The sequence below is a fragment of the Phyllopteryx taeniolatus genome, chromosome 20, assembly GCF_024500385.1.
Source record: "Phyllopteryx taeniolatus isolate TA_2022b chromosome 20, UOR_Ptae_1.2, whole genome shotgun sequence".
Lineage (NCBI taxonomy): Eukaryota > Metazoa > Chordata > Actinopteri > Syngnathiformes > Syngnathidae > Phyllopteryx > Phyllopteryx taeniolatus.
Window position 1 is genome coordinate 3,805,997 of NC_084521.1, and position 19,160 is coordinate 3,825,156.

Genomic DNA, 19,160 nt, shown 5'->3' on the forward strand with positions numbered 1-19,160 from the left:
GGAGACGAACGGCGGATGTGACGTTTAGCTGTAACGTCATGTTTCTTTCGTTCTGTAATTATTATTATTATTTTTTTTAAAACAATTTACGGAATATACTGATCTCAGTTTAAAAAAAATAAAAACTGTAAAAACTGACAGAAAAAGGCCATGAAGGTATTTCTGTGGGTGTTCCATCCAGAACATTGATGACATTGTCAATCCATGTTCCATGTGTCTTGTCCTCATTAGGTGAGCTGCAGTCTCTTTAAGGTACACACTTAACTAGTCGCCAGTAAATAATGTGGGAAAAAACAACCATCCATCCATCTTCTATAGCGCTTGGAGCCTTTCACGACTGATTGTTGTTGAGAAAGACTACGAGCACTTTCGAACACAGAACTGAAAAACATTGAGGCAGATGTGCTAACCACTAGGTCAGGAAGCCACTATGACACTCGCAAATGGATTACAAAATGCAGTGCATAATCATTATAAACACACACACACACACACACAAACACACACCAAACCAAAAAACTATTTTAACAGGTTTTATTTGATTATTTCAACACCAGCAAATCACAGTCAAGCAGAACGGGTACAGTCGTCAAGAGTTGGCATACACAGATTTAAACAGCATTTCTTTTTTGTGTTAGTAAAGAAATGTTATTTTTTCATCTCCAGGATGCCGCTTCCTGGCCCACGCCTCTTTGCGCTGCAGATGTTGCAAAACTGCACTACAGGAATCTGACAAGGGAAAAAAATACAATAAAAATAAAGAACATTGGGTAAAATGTTATATTCGTGTTGGATAGTTCTAATCTTAATATTTCTTACCGTTCCCATGGAGGGTAAACATTCCTTGTGAAACATGTGTCTGCAGTGGAACACCACTACGCTAAACGCTTTAGCCATGTCTGAAACACACAAGTATACAGTGGATATAATAAGTGTACACACCCCTTTTCAAATGCCAGGTGTTTGTGATAGGGGGGAAAAAAAAGAGACCAAGATAAATAATTTCAAAACCGAACATCTGAACTTTATTTAACCCTAACCCGTCCCCAGCTATAAGAGGGTGTGCACACTTGTGCCACCACATTCACTTGTTTAGTTTTACTTTGGTTCTTGGAAAGATTTCTGTGTGATGTACCTGATGGTAATATCGTCACATGGCACGATTCACAAATGTTCTCCTCTGCAAGATAAAGCTCACGTTAGTTTTGACATGAGTTTTAATGTGAAAATACCACCCCAAAAAAGGTGTACCAACCGTCCACCATGATGCCTCTGCTCTGCGTGCGATGCATTTTCTGAAGCAGCGACAGCGAGTCAGCCACCAGAATCTTCTTACATCCTTCCCGTAGCATAATCTGTTGATTAGGAAGAAACAACATGCTGAAACATTTTTTTATGGATAGAAAATGTAATATCATTTTTAAAAAATCTACTTTATACCATGTTTAACAAAATATCTAATATTTTAGATTTTTATTGCTATTATATTAACCAAATAAAAAGTTGTGTAGGAAGCAAAAAAAAAAAAAATGCATATACTGTATATTCTCTAGCTTTGATATTTAAAAATATAATAACATGTATTAATCAATAATACATTTTATAACTGCATTTTTTTTTTTTTGTCATTTTAGCCAAAAATTTACATAGTTTAGGAATCACATGCTAATTAGGCAGACTAAATATATTAATATATTAACATTTCAAACATTTTTAAATATTATTTTATTATATGAAAATTGCTATTATTTTAACTAAAAGTGCAATACTACACCCTTAAAAAATATGTGCTACTTTGAATCACAATCTGAAAACTTTACTGATCCGTAAGGAGGAAAAATATCAAACAACACACTGACACACGCAAACATGAGCATGAACCTGCAGATTGTAGTCGTGGAGAATCTTGACCAGAGAATCCCTGAGGTTGGGGATCTCCATGCCCTCCTTGATGCGATGGATCAGCAGAATGGGATCCACGTGCGTGCCGATGTTGTTCAGGAGGCCCGTGATGAAGGCTGGAGAAAAAAGAAAAAAGAAAAAAACTGAGTGAAACTTGTCAGGCTCACCGCGTGAAAGAGGATGGTCAGATTTCTCACGCGGCTTGTCGATGGAGTAGGTGATGAGATCTTCCCACAGTTCGGCGTCGTCCTGCTCTTTGGCGAACTCGATGGCCTTGTCCACGTCCTCCAGCTCCTTCATGATCATCTGCAGCGCTCGCCTGCAATTCCCCATTCGGCCTGCGGAGGCGCTCGCGTTAAAATGACTGCCACATGGACCGCTACAATCAATTATATGATTCATTCTTACTGAGCAGGAAGACGGTCTCCTCCACAAAGTGTCTCTGCTGGCAAACCTCGAGAGCCTGCGAGAGGTAGGTAGTTTCAGCGGTGGGCAACCCAAAAATTAAGTAACAAACAAATGTGGAAATAAAATAGATTTTGTTAATAAAACTAAATTATTCGTTCTCATTACATTTAAAAAAACAATTATTATACATAAATGTGTAAATACAAATACCATTCATCAAAAAGTAAAACGCATATGCAAAATTGTTGATTTCACTAATATTTGTGATTATTACACAGTAAATCAACAAACTAAAATCAAACAATATATTTTTAAAATTGGATAGATGACTAAATCAAACAAAATAAACACAACCATCCCAACCCAATACTTTAATTAGATTTTGTTCTTTTCTTTTTTTTTCCTTTACTATGCATCAATTAACTATAAGTATACTTTGATTTTAATGAGATAAATTAGTTAAAAGAAGACATGGGGGGGAAAAAAAGGGCAAATATTACAGGTCTTTTGATTGATCATGTAAACACTCATTGGGCCAGATTGAAAAACAGAGCTGGCCGTATGTGGTCCGCGGGCCACACTTTCTCCAGCCCTGCGGCAGATCTTGAGATGTTTTCCAGGTGCGAGTACCTTCTCCAGCGGGCAGTGGGTGCTGTCCCTCAGGAAGGGCAGCAGATTGGGCCGGTCGAACTCGGCGTACAGGGCGATCTGCTTCTCGTGGTACTTCTGGCCTTTGTGGTGGTCCCGCTTGAACAGTTTGTGGAGGTACTGCGTGAGGACGATAGCAGAGAAGATGCACACGGTGGAATCAGGAGAAAGGGACTTTTGGAGCAAACTCAACAGAAGAAAAAGAAGAATACAAACAGGAAGTAATGTGAAGTAAGCAGTACCAAACTCCTGGTGGTGTCCCAATAATTTTGTCGGCATCATCACATCTTGCCACAGTTAGTGCTTAACTTCATTTTTAAGTGTCCCAAAAAAGTATCAAAACAATAGACTCCATTTTGAACATTGCGGCAAGTGTAAGAAGAAGTTAAGCACCAGCAAAACAACAACAGACTCAATCTTTAACAATCGTGCAAGTGTAAAAAGAAATTAAGCACTGTCAAAACCACACCAGACTTCATTTTTAACATTCCATTGCATTCCATGTGTTATGCAACGTGAGCTCTGCCAAAATTTCAAAATTCAGACTAGGGTGTAAATTTGGAGAAGACATTCTTCTTCATTCCATTATTTCCTATGGAGATTTTTATTTTTAAAAAATGAACAAATTAGATAAAATTGTATTCTGGGATGTCAACTTACCACATGTAGAAGCTCAGGTCTGTCTGCCAGCTCCTCCACCACCCTGTCAATCTTAAGAGGGGGGGTGGGGGGAGAAAAAAAAAAAAGTAGGCATGATAATCATCTTCACAAATGAATAACATGACATTGGACTCACTGATATTTTGTCTTCATTGTCCAGAAGCATGTCCACGGCTTTCTGCAAACACACACACAAACATCAATGAATATGGATGGGACGGTCACCATGGTGACGCAGGATGCGAGACAAACCTCTTTGTCAAAGTCCATGAGGAGCACGATCTTGTCCTCGATGGAGGAGAAGAGGTTGTGCTTGTGGATAAGCTGGTAAACATCCTTGTGGCGCAGACGCAGGTAGAGCTCCAGCGCTCGGTCGTAGCGTTGGTCGTACGTGTAGCTGCCCCCCCAAAAAAAAGAATTTAACTGCAGAAGTTAACCGTTGGCCCCAACATAGTAAAAAGATAACATTTCACTCACATTAATTCCTGTAAATTAAAACTTGATCCCTGTATATTCAAGATATTTTTCCTCCGGCAAATTTCCACATTTTGTATCCCTAGTTCTAATAATAAAAACAATAATAATGGACATTTTTGTTGTTGTCATAAATGGACATGCATGCACACTAAAATGACATTTTGACAGATTTTAGTCAACTACATTTAATTTGCCTGATAAAAATGAAACAAAATGTTTCAAAATGTCCATTCTAGTCCCATGAATTGCTGTAAAGTCCCATAATTTGGGGAAAAACAACAAGAAAAAATAGGGATAAAAAGATAAAGCAAGGAAATGAAAAAAAAGAACAAAAAGAAAGAAGGAATACAGAAAGAAAAAACGAAGAAAAAAATAAAGGGAACAAAAAGGAAAAAAAAATGTATCAATAAATTATAATTATTCTATTCTGTTATCATTATATAGAGGTAAACAAATTACCGTATGTTCACGACCATAGGGCGCACCGTATTAAAAGGCGCAGTCTCAGTTACGGGGTCTATTTCTGGCCAAGTTCTCAATCAAACACGCATCCTCCTTCACGCGCACCCTTGCCCCTTTACGGCCGCATGCGGTAGTCAGCCACGTCCGCTTTTCCTCTGTATAAGCAGCGTGTCGGCAGGAAATGCTCCCAGTCAGTCAAGCGGAGCGCTCATCATACAACAACATTTACAGATTTTGGAACTCGGTGCACACATAAGGCGCGCCGCACTATAAGGCGCTCCGTCCATTTTGGAGAAAATTTACGACTTTTAAGTGCGCTTTATTGTTGTGAAAATACGGTATACTTTTCATTTAAGCTGGTTGTTTTCACCAAAATAACACCAATATTTTCCTCGAGCAGTTGTTCCAGTAATGTCCATTTTATTCTACTACAACTGCTAATTATTCATAATGTAGTTAATTGTCATACATTTCGATTAATTTTGAGACATCGTGATTATGTTTGTAAAGGCGGAATGGAGATTTGGATGTATTGGACCTCCTTAGAAGACTGATAACTGTCCAATATACAAATGGCAGAATACGCCGACTCACAGCTCAGCCAGCGTGGTGAGGAGGGTGCTGTTCATGGGGTTCTTGGTCAGGTGGTCAGTGACGGCCTGCACAATGGCCATGTTGTTGTACAGCTCTCCCGGCCACTCTCGGATCAGCGTGGCGAAACCCTGAGCGGAACGGGGGAGGGGGTGGAGAAAACGCAGTTTGAGGCGCTAATCTGCTTAAACGATAAACATTTGCTGACTGAACCCAAAGTACCTCGTAGTCCGTTTTGAGAAATTCGTGCAAGATCATTTCATAGATGGCAGGGCGAAGACGCAGGTCCCCTCTGGGTAAATACTGACTGATGGCCTACAATTGATAACAAGTAAAAAAAATGTTGATATTAAAGCTCATTTAATGACAGTACTAATACATGGATATCATCGAGACCTACCTTCAGTTGTCCGATGGTCTTGAACCGGTAAACCTCGTTTTCCCACAGTTCCATGTTTTTCCCAAGAATCTTTTGACACTTTCTGCATGAGAAGTCTTCATATTACGCAAATATACACGACGCACACACTGAATGATATTCCGTCTTGATATGCAAAGTAGAAAAAGTACAAACATTCCAGAAATGGCATGATGACAACTTCTTACATTTTTAAGATAAGGTTTTCATTTGAAAAGAGAGAAAAAAACAGAAAAGAAAAAACTGAAAACTGATGAAGACAATTGAAAAAAGAAAACCAGAAAAAGGAAAGAAAACAAAAAGGAAAAAAGAAAAAAAACAAAGGGAAAAGAAAAAGGAAAATAAGAAAAAGGACAAAGAAAGAAAAAAGTAACAGAAAAAATATGTAACAAAATAGAAAATAAAAACAAGAAAAAGGGAAAAGAAAACAAAAGAAAAAACTAAATGAGTAAAAAGGCAAAGAATGAAAAATGTTTAAAAAGAACAAATGCAATAAGAAAAATGGAAAAAATAAAAACAAAAATGGAAAAAAGGAAGAAGAAATGGAAAAAGACAGAAAAATTAAAATAACAACAAAAAAGAAATAAAAGAAAAACAATGAAAACAAGTGAAATATATATATATATATATATATATATATATATGTCGCTATGGTACTCAATGGTGAAAATGCACTCAGTGGCTACTCCATTAGGTACATCTGCGAAATGTAATTATGTTCATTAACCCTCCCCATGCCTTCCGTTGTTGTGTGTTAATAAAGTTTGATTCAATATGCCAAACCAAGTCTTTGGATCTTATTTGAGTGTCCAGGTGTACCTAATGATTTGTCCAGGTATAAAAGGCATAGTATTATTATAAAGCAACCTCGCGGCGCTGTCGTAGTCACCCTTCTCCACCAGGTGGTTGATGTAGGCCATGCCGATCTTCTGGACGTCGTGCCTCTTGATGGTTTTGAAGCTGATCTCGGCGGCCATCAGGGCCTCCTCGTACTTTTTCTTCTCCAGCAACCAGTCGATGTGGTCGTCCTGGTCCCGCTCCTTGGCCACCACGATATCTTTGGGGCTGATGATGTAGAACAGCGACTCTCCCTCAGAATGTTCTGCTTGCGCCAACACACGTATGATTTAGAGCTCATTTAAAACTATATGGAACCCTCAAAACACCACAAAAGGTTGTGAGATTTGTTGCCATTGCAGTGTCACCGAGGCGGTAGTCGCGACACTCGTTCTCCTGGTAGTTGCGCACGGTCAGCGCGTCTGATGAGATCTCCTCACAGGTCTCGGGCAGAGGCTGGATGATGTCCAGACGAGGCCGGGCCAGGAACTCCTCGTCCTGTCCCCAAACAAATGTCAGAAATATCCAATGTTCTTTTCATTTGCCATGTTACCTGGTTTCTTTACCATGTGCTCAGGGTTCTCTTTCACAAAGAACAAGGTGACCAGCTGATCTGCTAGCGGTGCCAGTCCGCTGATGAAGAACTCCGTCTCAAAGGCGGAAACTGCAAAGCACAAATTGAATTTCATTAACAATGCAATAATAATAAAAGTTGAGAAGTCTATTTATGTGGCATTTTCCTAAAAAGAAAATTATTAAACCCTTAAATATTGTTAAATGGAAGAAGCAAGTTTTCCATACCTATTTCCACGTAACGACTGGGCAGGTCTCTCATTTCCGTGGGATCTCGCTCCTTTACGACACAAATCTATGGAGAAAGATGTCAAATTACAAAGAAAGTCATCTAATAAAATCAAGATATCGTGACAAACCTTGATGGAAGTCCCCCAGCCCACGATCAGAGTGGTGTTGTCTTTCCAACACAGGCTGCATGGGTACATGTCGGGCCTCAGGCTGACATTGTCCCGCAATACATTGGTGATACGCTGCTTTGTGCTAATGTCGTAGATTTTGACGCCCTACCCCAAACAAATGGCATCGAGTCTCAATCACACATGCTGTAATAATAAAGGTTGTACTCCAGGAGGGATGCGTACCACGTTGTTGGACCAAGCAATGAGGTTGGCTTTCCACTGGACGTTTGTGATGCTGCCCTCGCCTTCGTGCAGGACGGACATCTTCCATCGATTCATCCAGTTGCGCTCGTACAAGAGAAGCTTCAAGAAAACCATCAAAGGAAAATGTCACTGCTCGTGCTAAGCGGTGCTTCTGTGCAATCAATAGAGGGCAGTGTATGAACAGTAGAATGTTGATGGAGAGAGGCAGACTGATGTGTTTCTATCCGCAGCAAGGGAATGGTCTGTTTTATGAATATTTGATAAAATGCAATACAAACATTTTAAGGGCTAACATGTTCAAGTAAATGTGGATTTTTAATTTAGTTTTGTAATTTAATTTTTAAAATCTAATTTAAATAATCATGTTTTTATTTATTTTCGATCAAAATGTAATTTGAATGATTTTGTTCATTTTTATAATTATTTTTTTCTCTAGCTATATGTTAGCATACCAACTGTTAGCATCTTATCATTTTAGCAGTTCTCATGAGAAATGGCACCTGACAGCCATTGGTCTGCCATAGCACTTCTTGTATTGGGGTGGCCGTCTTGCGCTATGTTAGCATGTTAGTAATCCATCATTTCTTATTTTTACTAGTATCCGACAGGGGATGCTATAATTTATACTACCCAATGTGTATTTCTATCCACATATGGCTATCCAAAAGCTACAAAATATCAGCGAGAAGGCCAAGAACCGGCCGCTAATAAACTCTTCGGCCCACAAAGAGACGACACGACAAAAGAACGGTAGAGGGAAACATTGAATTTTTCCTTCATACGGGACCAGTCTCCCGTCGTGGCGCATTGATTTCCAAGGCAGGTGCCTCGCCGAGGCCTTCAGTGAGAGGAAATGGCGGCGATTCAAAGAAAATGGCAAAGCGGCTTGCTAACAATGACGGGGAAAGAAACGTTCCTTGTTGTATAAATGTCAGTGTGCTTGATCTAAAAATACTCAATGGCATTATTAAATGTATACTCAATGACCACAACATTCAGTACACTTGCCGGAAAGATCTTTCAAAAATTCATAAGTTGGGGAACTCGTAAGTCAGGGTACTTATGTCGCATCTCGATAATGATCCATTCTCTTGTGCAGCAATGTCTTGTATTGCTGGGCAGCACTTTGTGGAAATGGGCCGCTCTCCTGAGAGCACTCCAAAGAGACAGAAAAAGTGTTTGTTTTTTGTTTTTTTTTTGGTTCACGGCAGGCAGACAAAGAAAGACCGTCATTATTAGCCAAAGCGAGCGACTACCACGAATGATGGATTTGGGAATAAAAGGGCAAAAAAATAAAAAGTGAAAGGGTGAATAATGCGTTGTGAAATCCTATTCAAACCTACCTTGTTGCCACCGGTGACAAACTGCTTGTAGTTGGATCGAGAAAATTGGGGGTGTAATGCCACCACCTAAAAGGACAGATTACACTGTTAGGATTTGGGAAAGTGGAATGGGATTGATGTTTTGCAATATTCCAGTTAGGGAAATACAGCCTATGAATAAAAAGTAATGGGATGTTTGGACATGACACACACACACACAGATTGAAAATAGAAGAAAATATGGAGTTGGTCCTCACTTTTTAAGACTATAAAAGATTTCTGGAGTGACGATTTTCATCCCATTCATCCCGAAGATCAGCAATTCACGCAGAACCCAGTGAAGGCGGGATATGTGCAATTTTTCCGCACACCTGCCACGGAATCTCGCCACGGAATACCGCAATCAGATAATTAGAGGAGTGACGACAGCTTTGACAGGGAGTGTAAAAGGGGTGTCAAACGGGTTAAACTGCACACCTGGTCCGGATTTCTGCTCTTCCCTTTCACACAGAAGCTGTCTGGCCCTCATTTTGTGGTCCAGAACAGCGACAGCTGAGGTGAAAGGTGTGTAAATTAGGTGTTTAATACCACTATTCCAACTTTCAGCAATTCCTTTTCACACAAGCACCATCCCGCCTCTGGCACACCTGGTCTTGCCAGGTTGCCTTTATAACCCCTGGACCATGTTGATACTAGGGCTGCAGATATCAAATATTTTTAGAATAGATTATTTTACGAATTATCCCATTGATTATTCTGCTACAAATTGATTTTGCATTATCATACGTTCTACTGTAGTTTCTATGACTTTAAGTGCTCATGGATTTAAAAGACGGGGCCTGGCCTGGTGAGTGCCATGGGTTTCAGCGAATGACAATTTAGAGTTGGCTGGCTGTTAACTGGCTAACTGTGTGTTGAGTGACTCGCCGTGAGTTGTGACCATCGACAGCTCGTGTATGAATGTGCTCATGTGCTAACGTGTTCATTTTCTTACAGTTTGTTCAATAAAGTTATTGAAAGTGCACCGGCGGCTGTGTCAAGCCTTGAAAACTTCTGGGGGGCATTACACATTAAGTTAGCAAACATTGATGTATTACCTTGTGTTGGCGATAGCAACCCAGCAATTTCTCGGCTTCGGAGGTAACGAATCTATGAAGTCTAACACTTGTCTGACACCCCTTTGACACAGCCAAACTGTGTTTTTTCCCTGTTGTTGTTCCGTGTGACCGGTAACAACGCAGAACAGGCCTGGCAATTTCTCATCTTGGGAGTTAGTATGAGCGGCGTAACAGAGACCAGATAGCATTTGGATAAAAGCAAATTTCGGCTGCAGCGTGAAAGGGGCTTACAATTTTTGTCTGTATAGGGCATCTGTTACTCACTTTTACAGGGCAATCAAAGTTCTCGTGGAAGCCTTCTCTGGTGTAGAGGCCAAACACTTGCACCTGGAGAAAGAGGGGGGGGGGAAGGTGAATAACTCAACACCTCTGCTTTAATTGCCCTCTCTGCAAAATGCCCGGACGGACCTATGAGGAAAAAACATGGAAAAAAACGACAGAGTTGTTCCACCGGGTTACCAATTAGTGGACACCTTGATTCCAGGGGAAAAAAAAACCTGCAGGCTTTGGAAGTTTGCTAATCTCTGACTCTGTTGTCACCTCTTGTGGGGTGTAAGAGGGCCGCTGAGTTGCCATTAGTGCATCACAACCACCTGGGGGGAAAATAACACCATATCCTGATGCCATCTCAGCAGCAATTAAGGATTAAATTAGATTTGTAGGGATTACAAGAGCCCCCTTAAATCAAGTGTGAGAGCATCTTGACTGGCAAACCCTTGGAGGATGCTGCTAATGATGATAACCATCCGTAGAAGATCATTTTCAGAGATTAAACAGCAGGTTAACACTGGCGCTGTTAAACCTGCTGAATATTTCAATCCGACGGTATTCGCGTAAAATTTGGCGGGAGATAAGGGGTGCCGATGGAAAATGGCGATGTGCCGCTTCTCTGCTCAATAAGATGGATGATCGCCCACCTTGCCATCCTCGGAGCAGATGCCCACGTGCTCGCCGCTCTCGTCCAGGCTGATCTGGTTGATCTTCACTGAACTCTACGGGGACAGAAAAAGCATGGCAATTTTTCATTTGCGTATATATTTTTTTTATTTTCGAAAATACGATTGTGGCTAAAATTTAAACGGAGCGCGGTAAAATCCTTAGATTCTTTTTAAATTAGGGATATAAAGCATTTAGCTAGAATTGGGCATAGGCTATGCTTGATTCATTGGGAAAATTACAGATTCTTTTTTTTTTTTTTTTTTTTTTAAATCGATTAGCTAGCCAGGTTGCTAAAATGCTAAATGTTAACACACTGAGTCAAGTCACATACGTCTTATTTACAGAAAATTTAAAAAAAATAAAAATAATTATTCATTTACTATTCTATTACAATTTAGGCATCTACAGTAATGAGACAGAAAAATAAACGAGTAATTGACAACACTTCCACCTATTTTGTTTTGTGATCAAAACTGCTATAAATTCAAACTCATCTTAAAACATTACCCATAAAAATAAACGGCTAGCATTTGATTTAATTTTGAAAAGATGCACCTCAAGTGAGCCATGTGGCAAAGACTCTCCTAACTTCCACGAACAACCAAGGCAAAACTTACACATACATTTAATTTACAGAAATAATAAAAAACAAAAAACAAAAGAATAAAACATACGACAGTATATCAGTATCATTTATTCAGTAATACTCATACTTACAATTTCAAACTTCTGGGTGACATTTCCTTGGATGTCCAACAGGAAGACCTTTCCAAAATGTGTCCCCAAGGCAAGAAACTGTAAATAAATAAATAAAAGCAACAAAGAAGTATTAATTCAGCCAGAGAAATTCAAGATTTTTGAATTATAAAACTAAATCGTGGGTGTGTGTAGGTAAAAGGGATTTATAAAAAAAAAAAAAGAAAAGCGAGAGAAAGGGTGCGGATTGGGTGTGCTTGGGAGCAAAAGTGTGAAATTGCCATTGGTCTTTATTAAGTCAGGCAGTGTGAAATGGCATTTCTTCTTAAATTAAAATGCTTCAGCATAATAAATGCACTGTACATGTGACTTCTCTTCACCCTCTCACTGCTAAACTAAACTCAGCACAGGGCTATTATTTTCAAGTGTTTTTCTGGGTGTTTTTTGCTTCAGCGGGGCGTGCGTATCCACTGAGAAAAAAAGTATTAAAAAAAAATAGAAAAGTGTGGCTTTAAGTGTGTGTTCTTGCAGCCCAGCCTAATCCCCCCACCCCTGCGTAACCCCCCCCACCCCCCCTCTCTGGCGGCATGTGGCCCAGCATCATGCTTGAGTGCAGCCTATAATGAAATGCTTATATTTACAGGCACAGCTGAGCGTGTCACACAGCGCCCGCTGCAATCTTCCCAAACAAAATAAGCAGGAAATACAAAAAATAAAAAATAAATAAAGGGTTGGAGGCTCGTGAGGCGCAGCAACTTTTAAAAGGGATTTATCAGAATGGGGGATTGTTCAAACGGAAATCCCCATTCAGACGCTTAAAATATGAGGCCACATGCGCGCGTTCATGGTGGTAAGCAGTATAAGCGGGAATTTTTGGGAGGGGGACGCGGGCGAGTGTGACCACACGAAGGTCCTAAAAAATGTAGAATGTGACTTGTTTGACTGTGAGAAGTTGCAAGGGAAGTTTGGGACTCAAATTGTCAAAGTAAAGAAAATAAATATTTAAAAAAAATATATATATGTATAAAATTGAATGAAAAAAAAAACAACATAAACAGTACAAAATACAAAAATAGTAAGAAATTTAATAAAAGAGAAAAGAAAAGTAAATAAAAGTAGTAAAAATATATCAATATAACAATGTAATTAATGTAAAAATACATCTTTAAAATTAGATTTTTTTTTTACAAAGGTACTAAAAAATTTAAAAGAAATGTAATCAAAGTAGTACCACATTTAATTAAAAAATAAGCAATAAAAAAAGACAACCAAAATGTAATAACAGAAATAATTATATGAATGTAATGACATACATAAACATTTATTTTTTAAATTCAATATTTTTTAAACGGAAAAAAGGAACAAATACTATAAACATGAAATACTAAAAAAGTAACAACATAATTGTAAATTGTCTACCATCCACTTTTCTACACTTTGTATACACTCAACACATTCACTGCCATTGACGGCTTTAGAAGTCAAATATCCATGTTAACTGGGAAGGCTGGCAGTGAATTAAACAGCATTTCAACTCTTAAACATAAAGTAATGCACAGTAGTACTGTACACTATGTACATTGTATTCCTTGTAACGCTTTAATGAATTTTTTTTTTTTTTTTTTACAGTTTTAATGTTTTAGGCAAGGAAACATCACCTTATCTGGAGCCAATATTGCTCTACCTTTCATAAAAACTGGTTCAATTGTTTACTAGCAAACAACATAACCTCCTTGGTGGAGGTAATGAGGGTCTGATTCGTGCCTCTGCTGTCATGATGATTCAGCAGCTCGCTTCTAAAAGAACGACACACCCTTATGGCAGGTGAGCGCTGGCAACTTCTCACAAGTGGGAATGAAAAGGGGAAACGACAATGGCGTCTAGCGCGTCTCCCGAAGAGGAAAGGCCAGGTGTGGAGGTGAGAAAACAACGGCCCCACCAGACCGACTTTGAAGAGGACGTGGCAACAGTGTGAAAGGCAAACCCCATTGTGTGCTGTGGCCCCTTCCCTACCTTGTCATGGACGGTCATACAGCTGGCTGCGTCGCTCTGGAGGATTTCCGTCACGCCGTTGGACAGGCGTTCATATTTCAGCTTGGGCTCCTCCTCGCTGTCCTCCTCCTGGGTGTCAAAGAAGACCCCTGAGATGATTGGCTACGTTAAACATTCCTGAAAACCAGTCATTTACAAGCATTGTCCTGAATATTAAAAAAAAAAAAAAAAAAAATGAAAATCCCTTATAGACAATCCACAGCATCTCCTGTACAATACTATCGCCAGGTGGCCCTGCTGCACTGACAGACCAAGGAAATACTTCCTCCCCGATGCCATGCGGCTTTTTAATTCCATCCTGAGAAGGAAACGCTAATATCACATTCCCTCAACTCTGTACTGTCAACATTTTACACAATGACTACCATGCACCTTATTCCAGACCCTTAGATTGCACAGGAATTACAGCCTCTATTTTATTAGTATTTCAAAAACAACAAAGACTTGTATGCTATTATTAATATGAATAATTCTGGTAACCTTTCGGGGGATCACACTACTCAGCCTCCCTTGGCAGGGTCCTTGAGGGTACATGGGAGTTTTCCCAACCAGTCTACATGTGTTTTGTGGACTTGGAGAAGGTGTTCGAACATGTCCCTCGAGCGGTCCTGTGGGGCGTGCTTCGGGAGTACGGGCTGTTCGGTCCCTGTACGACCGGAGTCAGAGTTTGATCCGCATATCCGGCAGTAAGTCGGACTCGTTTCCGGTGAGGGTTGGACTGCGCCAAGTCTGCCCTTTGTCACTGATTCTGTTCATAACTTTTATGGACAGAATTTCTAGGCGCAGCCGAGGCATAGAGGGAGTCCGGTTTGGTGGCCTCAGTATTGCATCTCTGCTTTTTGCAGATGATGTGGTTCTGTTGGCTTCATCAAACCGTGACCTCCAACTCTCATTGGAGCAGTTCGCAGTGTGAAGTGGCTGGGATGAGAATCAGCACCTCCAAATCTGAGACCATGGTCCTCAATCGGAAAAGGGTGGCGTGCCCTCTTCAGGTCGGGGATGAGTTCCTGCCCCAAGTGGAGGAGTTCAAGTATCTTGGGGTCTTGTTCACGAGTGAGGGAAGAATGGAACGGGAGATCGACAGGCGGATCGGTGCAGCGTCTGCAGTGATGCGGACTTTGTATCGATCCGTTGTGGTAAAGAAGGAGCTAAGCCGAAAGGCGAAGCTCTTGATTTACCGGTCGATCTTCTTTCCTACCCTCACCTATGGTCACGAGCTGTGGGTCGTGACCGAAAGAATGAGATCCCGGATACAAGCGGCCGAAATGAGTTTCCTCTGCAGGGTGTCCGGGCTCTCCCTTAGCGATAGGGTGAGAAGCTCGGTCATCCGGGAGGCTCTCAGAGTAGACCCGTTGCTCCTTCAGATCGAGAGGAGCCAGATAAGGTGGCTGGGGCATCGAATTCGGATGCCTCCCGGACGCCTCCCTAGTGAGGTGTTCCGGGCACCTGGGGACGACCCAGGACACGCTGGAGAGACAACATCCAACTCCCTTTTTTGCAAGGGGTTGCATTGATTAGTCGACTATACTACTCCACGTTGACGTTTAACGCTTAAAGTTGACTAATCGCTAATCATGTCTTTTTGGCATCTCGTCTTCCAATTGGCCAGTTTACAAAGGACTTCTGCTCGTCTGCTGCCGTCAACGGACTATAACACTCGCTCTGTGGAGCAGTGAAATGTCTGGCCAACAAGGCGACAGTCTTTACACGCTGGCGCAGGTCCAAGAGTACTAAATTAGCTGCTTGTGGATGAGAACAGCGGCTAGCCTCGTTAGTTTCGGCTATTCTGATAGGGTTAGGGATAGAAAAATAAAAAAATACAATATTCATACCAGCAACAGCGACACTATGAGACTAGCGGCAAGGATTGAGATATTCTGCTGCAATATGCTAAAAAATCTAGATGACATCATTGATTTTAGTCAATTACAAATCAAATCTTTAGTCATTTGACTCGAACTATTCGTTTTTGTGCTCAGGCCAAAGCCACGTCTTATGTTAATATTGTTTTCGCTCCATCTTATGGTATCTCAGTGCCAAGTAATACGGCTAATTTGACGACTTAGTGGGCTCAGCCAGCAATAGATGGCAAAGTTTGAAAGTGGGTAGTTTCTCTGCAGGGGGAAACAGTTTGGCTTTTTCTTGTTTGATACGGCGGCAAAGCCCGTGACAAATGCCATCGCATCAAAGCTCTCACCACCATAATACACAGGAAATAGCCGAGATATGGCATTGTTGAGTGGGAAAGGATTGTTTCTGAAAATAACACTTTTTCCACGCTCTTGTCCCACCGTCACCCCCACCGCTACCACCCACCCCCTCCGACTCAATGGGACATACCGGCACACTAAGTGTTTTGAGTTGAAGCTCCCCACAGACTGCAGCATCGCTTGTAAAGCCAATTTTGAGTAACATTCAGCCCGTGACCCACCGGGTCAGTGTTGCTTCATGCCGGCGGAAGACTTTAAGTTTGTTTTATGAAAAGACCAAATGCGTGGATTTTAGTTGGGGATGAGGCTTCCTTATGACAAAATGAAAATGACGGCACCACATTTCATGCAAGATCATGGAAATGTGCCTTTGTGCTGCAGTCCAGCGCATTTTCCAAAGAAGAGTGCGGGACACGTGCAAGCTCGCTCATTAATGTCATGAGTTTATCTTTCCAAATGCTCTTAAATAGTAGTTATTTTTATTTTGTCCTTAAACACATTTGCTAACCAGAACAGCAACAATTAGACAGCCACGTAAACAGTCTGTGGGATGGTGCGGCGTCTAAAACGTATTACCTGGCCAGGATTAAAGATCGGCTGTCACTATCGAATAATTTTATAATCGATTATTCGGATAAAAATGGCAAAAAAAAAAAATTTCACTCTGTATTATTATTTTTTTTAAATAACAATTAGTTATTTTAAAGGTGCATAACGGCCCATTTTTCCAGTGTACCCAAGCTAGTTTTGATATTTCCAGTCTATTAATAACTGAGTTAGCTGGTTTAATCTTAAGACAAGTGGTGATATAATCACCTTACATGCTCAAACTCACAATTTATCCTTTTTTTTTTTTTTTTTTTACAGATTAGGTACTGTTAGTCAATTTAGACATGTATATGAGAATGCGGCTAGCTTGTTTGCTAGGCTAACTGGCTGACATCAAGTGTAGACTTTTTAGATGTATTTTCTTTTCCTTTTCATGCAAATTATTGTAAATACAGTAAATAAATAAATAAAATTCTTTACGACAAAACTATTTTGCTTATGTTCCGGGTCCAGCCATTCCTGGCAGGTTGACGCGTGAAACTGTAATTTATTTAGTCTACTTGTGACTCTCAGATATTGAGCAAAGTGCTGAAAATCACTCATAATATTGACAGATCTGGTAAAAACGTGTGCACTGCATGAAAGAGTGTTTTGACAACTCTGACAAAGACACTATCGAGACTGGATGTGCATTGTGGAGTTTTATTGGACTTTAAACATCACCAGCACTTGACAGAACTGTGCACACACTCGACATTGCTGTTAACAGTACAGAAATAATACGCTGAACAATAACTACTCTTTCATAACAGAGGGATCAGTGGTCATATGTATTGAACTCACCTCAGATTCATCCGTAAATTCCTCACTTGGTTTTATGCTCTGTTTTTGGAAACACATATGAGATTAGATTCAACTTTATTATCATTACACATCACAAGTACAAGGCACCGAAATCCAGATAGCTTCGAAGCAGAAGTGCATAATGTTAGCACTTAGCTAACACTTAGACAGAGACACACACTTAGGCTAATAGCAGAATTGCCTAGGTCATTTCTGAACCTTTTCAGAAACAAGAAAAAACAAACAAAAAAAATAATCAAATAAGTAAAGTCTATTTGCCTTGATTCAACCTTTGCATATTTTTATGCGCTTTCTTAGGCCCCTAAAATGCCCCCCAAACGCGCCACAGATGTTAGTGGAGGACTGGCTAGCAATGGCCAATGGCTGGCTTAACAGCAGTGTGATGAAAGATTCCATTAGAGGTCCGACAGGCAGGCGAGGTTCCTTGAGAAAGCAGGGTGGTAAACCTCTCAAGATAATGCTGAGAAAGGTCCTGATCGTTATTGGCAGTGGTGGAAGTTAAACAGCTGATCAGCTGCTAAAGGAGAGCTGCTAAACGTCAGCTACAGTAAATACCCATTGAGTCATTTGAGATACATATACTTAAAAAAAATGAGTTTCTATGTATAGCTGAGTCAAAAACGTATTAAAAATGGCTAATAGGATAGTAGTAACAGATATCTTTATGGGTTGCAAAGAGGCGACATCCACACCAGAATGTCTGTTTCAATTATTTTATTTTTAAGGGTACTGTTGAAAATGAGTTTGAAATGACATTTAACTGTTTTGGGATCATAGTTTGGGATATTTTTAAAAACTACTGATTATTTGCATAATTGATTAACCTGTCAATTATTTTTTTGATTGATTGGATGAAAAACTTTTTTTTTATTTTTTATTTCAATCCCTTTATTCAAAAACAGGACTTTATTTCAAATTGTTGTCATTGTTTTCCACAGTAAAAGCAGACATTTGTACATGGCTTATTTTGATTAAAGATAATCAGCCTGCTTTCATGAAGGACTACTTGAATCAGAGAATATTTACTGTTAAGCTGAAATCAGAGGATTTGGCCAATTTTAAGTTAAACAATGTCTCTAAACGATTATTGAAATAGTTGTCAAACAATTTGATAATCGATTAGTTGTCGATTTATTGTTGCACCTCCAATCAACATGAGTGTCTATTGGCTATGTTCATGAGTAATTTTTACAGGGTTGTCCTAAACTCTGGACACATAGAGTTATTGCATCAAGTTCACGTTAATGTTGCAAAGCATTTTTAGTGGTAATTCGTTATCATTGCTATTGAATAAAATGTTGAAAATTTAAATGTATGCATGTGACCAGACCTTAGGGATGTCGTGTATTAAGGAACATAAGAGTGGAGCTTGGAACACATACATACAGTATAGAAAATACAACTATACATTTGAGTTTAGACGAGTAGTTTGGTAGTAGTCAAATGACAGTCGCATCAACGTTAGCAGGCTAACGTTAGCATGCTAGTCTTACCTCTTCCACCACTTCCCCCATCCTTACGCCACAACGTATCCCACAATACACCTCACCCGGCTTTGAAACCTACTTAGAGGTCCCTAACAGCACGGTTATGATCCCGACATGACCCAAAAATGTATTCACGACATAGCGAGGTTGACGCTTGTTTGCCTCAGACTACACCCCTGCCTTCAATTTGAATCACATGATCGAAACACTGTCGTGGGGGATTGTGGGTATAGTAGTTCTTTTTGGTTGCATCGTTCCACTGGCTAACTGTCAATGTCGATGAATTGTGACGATTATGGCGAGAAACAATCAATCCATGTGAGGAAGGGGATGTTTTTGTCT

At 40.1% G+C, this 19,160-nt stretch overlaps 1 protein-coding gene across 1 annotated transcript; it reads right to left on the bottom strand.

Annotated features, from left to right (window-relative positions):
* Window positions 1-519: 519 nt before the first annotated feature.
* Window positions 520-19,022, bottom strand: vps41 (VPS41 subunit of HOPS complex). Its single transcript, XM_061758633.1, has 27 exons — window positions 18,825-19,022; window positions 17,311-17,349; window positions 13,670-13,777; window positions 11,678-11,755; window positions 10,939-11,013; window positions 10,286-10,348; window positions 8,925-8,990; window positions 7,561-7,680; window positions 7,336-7,482; window positions 7,205-7,271; window positions 6,970-7,067; window positions 6,772-6,901; window positions 6,434-6,668; window positions 5,549-5,630; window positions 5,371-5,463; window positions 5,152-5,279; window positions 3,871-4,015; window positions 3,755-3,796; window positions 3,619-3,669; window positions 2,941-3,078; window positions 2,311-2,365; window positions 2,100-2,240; window positions 1,882-2,018; window positions 1,256-1,355; window positions 1,136-1,180; window positions 820-899; window positions 520-729 (listed from the first exon to the last, which is right to left on the bottom strand). The coding sequence occupies exons 1-27, from the start codon at window positions 18,843-18,845 to the stop codon at window positions 649-651; spliced, it is 2,565 nt and encodes an 854-aa protein (XP_061614617.1). The 5' UTR covers window positions 18,846-19,022; the 3' UTR covers window positions 520-648.
* Window positions 19,023-19,160: the final 138 nt, after the last annotated feature.